The sequence below is a fragment of the Merops nubicus genome, unplaced genomic scaffold (genome assembly GCF_000691845.1).
Source record: "Merops nubicus isolate BGI_N331 unplaced genomic scaffold, ASM69184v1 scaffold27696, whole genome shotgun sequence".
Classification (NCBI taxonomy): domain Eukaryota; kingdom Metazoa; phylum Chordata; class Aves; order Coraciiformes; family Meropidae; genus Merops; species Merops nubicus.
Genome location: NW_008614796.1, coordinates 1 through 9,080, shown reverse-complemented (window position 1 = coordinate 9,080; position 9,080 = coordinate 1). Strand labels below are relative to the sequence as shown.

Genomic DNA, 9,080 nt, shown 5'->3' with positions numbered 1-9,080 from the left:
CTGGCGCCGCGTTTGATGCGTGCACTGGTCCTTTTCAGCGTTGCTCAGATGGCTCCCGCAAAGAAGGGCGGCGAGAAGAAGAAGGGACGCTCTGCCATCAACGAGGTGGTGACTAGGGAATACACCATCAACATTCACAAGCGCATCCATGGCGTGTAAGTGCTCCTCTGCTGTCGGTGACACCGGCCTCGTGGCAGGGGGCCGCTCGGGGGCCTTTGGGGGCGGGCTCGGTGGGCTCTGAACGGCAGAGGAGGTCAGTCCATACCGGCTCCGGGGCTGACTTAACCCCTCTGCCGCAGATGTGCCCCGAGGAGGCAGCTCTGTCCCTGTGCACACCTACACTTGCCATGTGGCCTCCAGGAACAAGTCGGGTTTTATTTTATAGGGGGTTTTTTTGTACGTGTTCCTGCACTTAATTTGGAGTTAGGTCTGTTTTCCTCTGCCCATAGGACTGTTACAAAACCGTGGGTGAGTCTGGGGGGCAGTGGGGCCTTTAAAAGGCTGTGAGATGTTCTGGCTTTGCCTGTTGATTGTGGCAGCACAGTCTGGTTTTGATGCTGATGATCCTGCCATCCACTTTTCTTTTTTGGGTTATCCTCTCTTCTTTTGGGGCATGAAGCACTAGGGGTGAAATACTTTGTTTAATGCTTGTCCTGCTTGTCATCACTCACCCACGCCCGATTTCTAGCACTAAATAACCAGAGCAGTGTGCAGGTAGCACTAAACAGAACCTGCTGTGGGACCTCAGCCACTGTTGTCATGCCACAGTGTGGGTATGACAGACAGGGCAGAAGCACTCGTGTTGTGGCTGTAACTGCTGGTGTGACAGCCCGTTTGTGCAGAATCTGTCCCTAATGGGCACGTGGGAAGCTACACTGGTAAAAACCCAGTCCTCTTACTGCTGCAGAACTGTTGGCACACTGCTTTTCTCATAGGCCTTATCCAGCTGTGTGTGAAAGCTCCAATCTCTGCAGCAGTACTGCAGTAGCTTTTAATGCCAACTTGTTTGAATGAGTCTTGAGATCTGGGAGATGTCACAGTTGCAAATTTTTACTGGAATTCTTCTACATAAGCATATGAGGTTTCTGCTGAGCAGAGACATGAAGGTCAGCAGCTGCCTACCGGAGCAGGTCTGGTCATACCGCGATGCAGCCATTGCACTGCTGCTGAACAGTTCCTGGGTTTGTGCGTTGAGAGGATGTCAGCGGGTGAATGCTGTGCCAGGTGCCCAGTGCTGCCAGTTCCCTGGGGTTAAAGAAGTGACGCTGGTGTCTGTCCCAGGGGCTTCAAGAAGCGAGCGCCGCGTGCGCTGAAGGAGATCCGTAAATTCGCCATGAAGGAGATGGGCACTCCCGACGTCCGCATCGACACCAGGCTCAACAAGGCCGTCTGGGCCAAGGGAATAAGGTGGGTCCGTGCAGCTCTCCTTGCTGGGGGAGGGAGCCTCAGAGCTGAGCTTCCCATCGCCTCTCTTCTGGTCACCTCCCTCAGCACCTCTGTGGCAAAGCTTCAGTACGCTCTGGAACTGGAAGGACTTCCTTCTACCTCTAATAAAAATAGGCAAAGAAAGGGCTTGGCTGTTGTAAGGCTGTGGTACCCTTGCTGCAGCAGGTTGTAGAAACGTGACTCTTTAGTGATACCTACAGTGTTGGGCTGGCACCAGGGATTTACCTGTCGTGTCTGAACAGGCCCAGGGTTCAAAGCGTGCTGAACTGATCAGTGCTATGGCAGGAGATGGAGGTGTGGTTTAAATAGGGCCATTAATCTTGTCTGGAAAGTACAAATGATAAGTAGTTTGAGGGCCAAAAAAATCACAGATTGTGTTAAGCCACTGCTATGGAGGCAGCTGATTTGCTGTTGTGTGAAGATGGTCCAAAAGGACTCCTGTGAGGAGTGGGACATCTTAAACCATAATAAAAGGGTAATTGGTAGGGATTAGTACTGGGAGTGATAACACTGGATATACATGAACCCTGGCTTTAAACCATGTTTTTTGGGAATTACATTCCTAAATCAAATCTAGCCTATGACCTATTTACAATCCTTTACCTGGAGTTGTGTGCTTAGGCCAACCCTTCCTCCAAGAACAAAGTAGGAAGACGGGACTAAATTACTGGTTCTTCTGGGCAGGGGTTCTCTCTTTCCTCTTGAGGTGTTCTAGGTTATATGCAATGAAGAAATAGCAGCTGAGACAGGTGACAGCATCACTTCAGAGCTTAATAGTGAGGCTGCCAGCCAAGACTTCTTTATATTAACTGGTAGAAGTACAGTCTGGAGCAAGAAGTCATTTCTTTTTTACAGTGCGAGTTCAAATGCAGTTTTCATTTTTTAGAATAGATAATGTATGCAAAGTAAAATATCTTCTCCTGGAAGGATCAGGAGAGGCTAAAAACACCATGTCAGCTAGTATGGTAGTCAGTGGTCTAAGTGAAGTAGTGAAAAATATTTTTGACTGGTTTCAAAAGGGAGTAAATTGTTCCCATGTCTTAATTACTCCATTCACCTTATTAGATATGCTCTTGAGAACATACATCAAGGTGGAAGTTCCTTCACATATCCTGTGGAGCAAAGTACTCTGAGCAGGAGTTTCCCAAAACCCTGAGTTCATTTGAGTTGGGAAAGTTACTTGAAAAGTGGCGTGGACAAGTGATTTTGTGCCTTCCCTCAGCAGCGTATTTTGGGCAGTATTAGGGGAGGATGCTAAGCTGTGACTTGCCTGTTACAGAGTCACCTGAGTGACTTAGTTGTGGTTCCACGGGCTTTGTGAGGAAGAAATGTTTATCAATAGCCCATGAATGAGGTCTTGGTTCGGGTCTAAAGCTCACTAGAATTCCCATATGACTTCTTATGTACAGATTGGGCAGTGCTCGAGTCGTGACAGGGGCCTCAGGCTGTCAGGACAGATGGTTGGCTGGTTTTCCTCACTGTTTTCCATGCTAGTTAGAAGTGCTTCCTGGTGACAGCTGATTGCTGGTCATAGGCACACTGTGCTTCACCAGCATCTTCATAGTGCATTTCCTGGAGTGGTGATGCACTCCTGACTTTATGCTCCCACTGGATTATGGATTCAGTTTATTTAAGGCTCTGTTAGATCATACTTGCTCACCTTAACAGAACTAAAACACAAAACAAAGAGCTCCTTTAAGGCAAACAGTACAAAAGGCACAGGATTTTGCTCTTCTTACAGTGCTGAGTTAGAAACAGAATTGACTCATCCTGTCAATGTCAAGTATTTCCACAAATAAGGAAAGCTTCAGAATTTGAGGGGAGGTAGTAATCATGGGGTAAAGAACTTTTCTATTAACTAGCAGGTTTCAGTACCTGTTTTACCAAAAGGACTCTGTTGTCTCCATGTCAGGAACGTTCCTTACCGAATCCGCGTGCGCTTGTCCAGGAAGCGCAACGAGGATGAAGATTCACCCAACAAACTCTACACGCTGGTTACCTACGTGCCAGTCACAACCTTCAAAGGTGAGCTTCCATCTTGTCTCTCTTCCATGCTGCTTCTCTGAACAAGTAGCAAAGTGGGACAGCTGCTGCAATGCAAAATTGAGATGAAAAGCATGCTGAAGAGGTCAGGCTGCTGCCCTAAAAAAAGTAAATACAGCATTAACTGAAAGAATCATGTGAATTTTGAGAGAATAAGAACCACTGGCCATAATCATTATGGCATTTTTAAGGTTTGTTTTCCCATATAAAGTACATCTTCTGATGTCCAATGGCCAAGCAGGCTGAGCCTTTTCTGCTTACCATCTGAGAAGTGTCTTATTTGTAGAATTGATGTAACATGAAGTTTTTGTTCTAATATTTGGTACGTGCCTATCTAGTTTCCTCTTCCATAAGATCAGCAAACTAGCTTAGAAATTGTAGGTACACTTCCTTGTGAGGACTTCCATATTTCATAAAGGAAATTGTGCCAGTAATAGGTGGTGATACAGTTTCTTGTTTTGCAGGTCTACAGACAGTCAATGTGGATGAAAATTAAACTAATTTTCATTACAATAAAAAGATAAAAAGAAAATTTACTCCTAAGTCTTTTTTATTGTCCAGTCTCTTCAAGTTCTTGTACATGAAGCATTGAGTTGAACAGGTGACATCTTAAAATATCTTGCTTTCTTTGGACTTGTACATAATGATGTGATTTTCTTAATTAAAGATACCATAGACTTCTCTTACATGTGAGTGGAATATGGAGATGTGGATGTTCCTATGTGGGTGGCAAAGTGCTGGTGGGTTTGTTTTGTTCCTATGGAAATAGAAAGCTGCTACACAGGTTTTTCAAGTTAAGGCCATTTGTTTAACAAACAGACCAACCAAACCAACAAATAACACTGCCAAAATCCCAATACTCCCCCCCCACCAAACTGTTAGAGCAATACTTGATATATTGAATCTCTTGTGGATAAAGTAAACTCCCTGTGTTTGCTCCCCTGCTGGTCTCCTAGGCAGAATCAGTAGCCACCTCCCAGGCAGGTGTATGTACTACACTGAAATGTGGGGGTCTGCCCAGTGACTAAATTGTGAGCGAGCTAGCTCAGGGAATTTGTTAGGGACTAAAGGCACATACCTTCCAAATATCAATAAATACCATCAATGCAAATCTAGTACAAAAAGGGTTTATTGAAAAGTGCTTATTTTCACAGACCAACATGAGAAGCACAGTCCATGTACACTTAACATTTCAGCAAGACATACAAATTGGAATACAATCAAATATATTAAAATAGTTTCAATTACCAGCATTGAAACAGTTTTCAGTATTATTAGTGCAAAAAAGGCAACCCAAACAAACTGCAGACAGTAGCTGAGAAGTGTTTCCCCCTGTTTAAAACAAACACAAAAGGACAACTGGAGCCAGCCTCTGCTGTCCCAGTACGGAAGAGAGTTTTGGTGTCTTCACACTGTAGACAGATGTTTCCTTTTACATTCAAAACAAGAACATAATTAATAAATCAATGGCACAAAACAGACCTACACACCCTTTTGCTTTTAAAGCTCTTAAACTGGGCACCACAGGCGAGCGAAGTGTTCATCAGTGAGTCCCCTGCTCACTGAAAGCCTTTTGCAGTTTGTGCTTTGGCATCGTTTCAGTGCAGTTTTGACAGGTTTGCTACCACTGTGTGTTTAGTTTTGCATGTTCACCCCGGGACTGGCAGCTTATTCCATTTGTTTTGAGACTATATTGATTTAACTTTGCGTTTTCAAGTTTTGGCTTCAGTTCCAAGGGTTTTTCAAAGAAGTTAACTAAGGACTGTTCAGTCAAAAGGGATGCTAAAATGTGTTCAAAAGAGACGCTCCAGTCCCCTTCAGTCACGGGTGAGGGTTGTGAGTCTTTGTGAGGGCTCTTCACAGTGTCAGTAAAAACAGCATCCTGGTCTGAGGCAGAGGCCTCGGGCTGCAGCTCCTCGGTGAACTCGTCTGACCCGCTCCCCAGGCTGATGCTTCTTTGTCCCACTTCTCCGATCTGAAGTAACAGTGTGGTCACAGTGGCAATGGCTTGATACAGATCATTCTCCTCTGGATCTTCGTGAAACATGCTGTACAAGGTTTTGCAGAACTGGATGAACTCCCTCTGTAAAGGATGAAAAACCAAGATCAAAGCACTGAAGGGCCACGCTATGGGTGAGTGCAGGAGTTGGGCAAAGGCAGAGCACTGCAGAGGCAGGCAGGACTCTCACTACCTTCATATGCTCATTTATATCCTGCCCCTACTGATGCTAGGAAACCCTGGTGCTGCAAATCAAAAAAGGAACAGAGCAGAAATGTATTTTGCTGCATTGATGGTTCTCATGCTTCTAGGATCTCCCAGATGATCAAAGGCCAACTGACAGACAAGGCAAAGGATACTGTCTGTTCTTGATGGCTGTCAGAGTGACATACAACCAAAGTAGCCATCCACAACCTCCTTACTGCTGTTTTGCTCTCAAATTTCCCCAGATCTTCTACTAACAAAATTAAGATACCTCCCCTGCCCAAACCCTTTGTCTCCTTCCTTCCCTTGCTCACCTATCACAGATGAGTTCAGCCTAGAAAGGATGTTTCTGCATCCTGTGGTGAAATTTGTGAGCCCTCAAGTTCCATAGGGTCATGGCTAATTCAGGATGGAATGGACAGCAAGAAGTTCAGTCAAGTGTTGCTTTTATGAGAGACCACGTGGCCCTGCTGAGCTGACAGGTCAGGTGCATGCCACCCATCTACAAATGTATTCAGCAACACGGGCACAGAAGGGGTTCTGGGTGCACTCCTGTCTTTCTTTGCATGTCTGTACATTTGTTTTGCTAGTACAAGGCCCTTACTTCCTCCAGTAGATTTCCTTGGGCCAACAACATCAAGAAAGCTCTGCTGGGATGAGGGAGGAGATGGCAATGTGACGAGAGCTTTCAGCTGTCTTACTTCATGCAGTTCTAGCCAGCGTTCTGTTAAGACAGGGCAAGTCCCCACTGGTGACAGACTAAGAAACAAGTCACCAGTGTGGTGGAGGTCAGTGACAGCAGAACAGCAACATGCATTTTTTTTAAATTCTTTGGGCTTAGGAGGAGGACTTTTTCCAGCCTGCACGAGACTCTTCTCCAGCCTGTTACGCTGCAGGTGAGAGTGAGTCTGAAATTCTTGCTGTTCACCAGCCACTCTTGAGGAGAGGGAGCTGCTAGAAAAGCAACTGAGAGTTTTTCAACACCTGCTCCCTGGGTCAGAGGAGCCCAGTCCTCCATACCTAAAGGACTGATTCCAGGTTCAGGCTGGAGTCACTTCCTCAGCAAGAGCTAAACTGTTGTATTCAGTCATTTCATTTTTGACTACTCTCCACTTCAAAGCCAGACTACAGCCTCTAAGGTACATACCTGGCTCATTTTTGGCAATTCTTTTTCAGTTTTAGTATCCTTTTCTTTGGCTAGATCCTTCAGCATCTGCTTCAACTGCTTTTGGTAATCTACTGCATCACCTTTTTTGGTGCAGACAAAAAACCGAGTATTAGTTTTCAAGTCACATTTCAAAATAAACTCCAGAGATGGTAAAGGAGGGTTAACAAGCGGGAAGCTGGTTGTCGTGTATGCACTGGAGAAGCATTCTGGACGTACCATTTGATTTTCCAATGACTAGTGGTCTTGAAGTTGACAGCAAAGGATTCTTTAATGGCGACTGGCTGTCTCGTTCATTTTCTGTGAGAGCTACCCAAAAAGCAGTGACAAATGCAATAATGAGTCATCCTTCAAATGCTGCCTAATGGTTATTTATGCTTTTAAAATTTAGAAATTTGAAGAAAGCAAAGTAATTGGGAAAAGATGTTTTTAAACAGTTCTTCATTAAAATTATGTTAATGTAAGTAAGACTAGTGCTGCAGTGAGAGAGTCGGAAGTTTGCCAAGAACTCCACATTTAATTAAAAACTTAGCACAGAGACACTACCACAGAATTTTGTTACATAATGGAAACTGATCAAGAGGTGATTAGGAGATTTCTACTGCACAACCAGTACAAGCCATCCAACAGATGTTATTTCACTTTGTATTTTGTCTAGAAGTAACCATATAATTGGCTGCAAAAGATCTCTGAACATGGCAGCTGTGAGCCTTGATGTTGTAGATCTATGAATTTCATCCAAAAAGGTTTTGACTGGAATAACTTTTATAATATGGTGAGCATAATTACTTGCTGAAAGAAGCCACATAAGGTGGCTCACTAAGCAACGTTTTCCAAAAAGCTTTAAGCAAGACATTTTTGGGGAAACTGAGGTATTAATTCCCTTTCAGATTTCTTACCTGGTGGGATATGCAGTTTATATAGTAACTTTATCTTTTCATTCATTTCTCCATTATACATAACATCTGCAAGGGAAAAAAAAAATGAACAAGAAGGAAGTGGACCAGAGCATTTACTCCCACAGTTTAAAATAAATCGGGTATCTCTCTGTGCACAAAAGGTAATTGTTCACATGGACAATACATGAAGACATATGGCCATTATATTACATGGAAATATACATGAAGACATATGGCCATTATATTACATGGAAATATTTTAAGTTGTGCCTGTCTTTGTGGAACAGCAGGTGAGAGCCATCTGGCTTGGTCTTTGTTCTGGTAAGACAGCCTGGGAGTACCTTACCCTTCAGTGTTGTTTCAAATGGCAAGGAGGAGGGCAGGGAAGACAGCAATGGCTATCTGCTGCCACAGACGAGCAGGAAGGGCAGAGGGGAGAGACACAAAACTCCCTCTGAGGCCATCATATCCTCAACTTTTCTCCCCTTCAGCCCTTACTGCTCTTCTATAGAATAGGCCCAAAGGAGAGAACTACTTCACATGTAATATAATTCATATTGTGAATGACCATTAGAAATGAGATTCTAAACTTTTGAATGCGCTGACTGTGAAGAACTTTTTAATTTAAAGTTGTATCCCTCTAAGACTCAAAATCAAGCAACAATATAATGCAGGGTACCTTGGCTCGCATTTAAAAAAAAATCTAAAAATCTTAAGTGGTGAGAATTGCCACTGAAAAGCCTGAGGGGTGAGATTTACTTGTTTTCACTGAAGCTTTCAATGTTGACTCTGTTTTTGTCTTGTGGGGTCAGGCAGCAGTTGAGATGTGGCACTTTCTTCTTCAGCCAGATTTTGGGATGGGCAGCCTCATCTCGTTAGAACAGCTGGTGGCCTCAAGACCAACCCTAGTGCAGCTCTCAGTCCCTGCTGGCCAGAGTTTTTTTGTTCTATTTATTGTTAACACAGAAGGCAAGCAGCAGTTGGTTGTCTCAGATTAAGCCTTCTCGAAGCTGTTACGAAGAGCTACACTGAGATTTCAAAGGCATACTGAGAGCAGCAATCTGGTGCAGAGGATTTCCCAGCATTCCGTGCACACTCAAGTATAATTTTAATTCATAAAATATTTTCAGCAAAGTTACTATTGTCCGAGAAAAAATATTTTAATACGATATTCAATTCCTTAGGTTGTCTTTTAAATCTAATCGACTTCAGGTGATTGGAACACCAAAACTCAGTAAAGGTCATGGGGTTGTAATTACCCCAGCTGAAGAAAACCATCTGCCCACAACCCCCCTCTGCCAGCTGCACGGAATTTTAACCCCCG

General features: G+C 44.1%; 2 protein-coding genes across 2 annotated transcripts; one reads left to right on the top strand and one right to left on the bottom strand.

Moving 5' to 3' along the window:
* The first annotated feature begins 44 nt into the window (after nt 1-44).
* Nucleotides 45-4,028, top strand: RPL31 (ribosomal protein L31). The gene is made up of 4 exons (XM_008942356.1): nt 45-155; nt 1,282-1,407; nt 3,359-3,471; nt 3,954-4,028. The coding sequence occupies exons 1-4, from the start codon at nt 49-51 to the stop codon at nt 3,983-3,985; spliced, it is 378 nt and encodes a 125-aa protein (XP_008940604.1). The 5' UTR covers nt 45-48; the 3' UTR covers nt 3,986-4,028.
* A 927-nt stretch (nt 4,029-4,955) lies between these two features.
* Nucleotides 4,956-7,822, bottom strand: LOC103774919 (TBC1 domain family member 8-like; the record flags this gene model as incomplete). Its single annotated transcript, XM_008942357.1, has 4 exons — nt 4,956-5,572; nt 6,840-6,940; nt 7,077-7,166; nt 7,757-7,822. Coding segments are annotated over 4 exons (719 nt in total), but the record flags the coding sequence as incomplete, so codon positions are not given.
* Nucleotides 7,823-9,080: the final 1,258 nt, after the last annotated feature.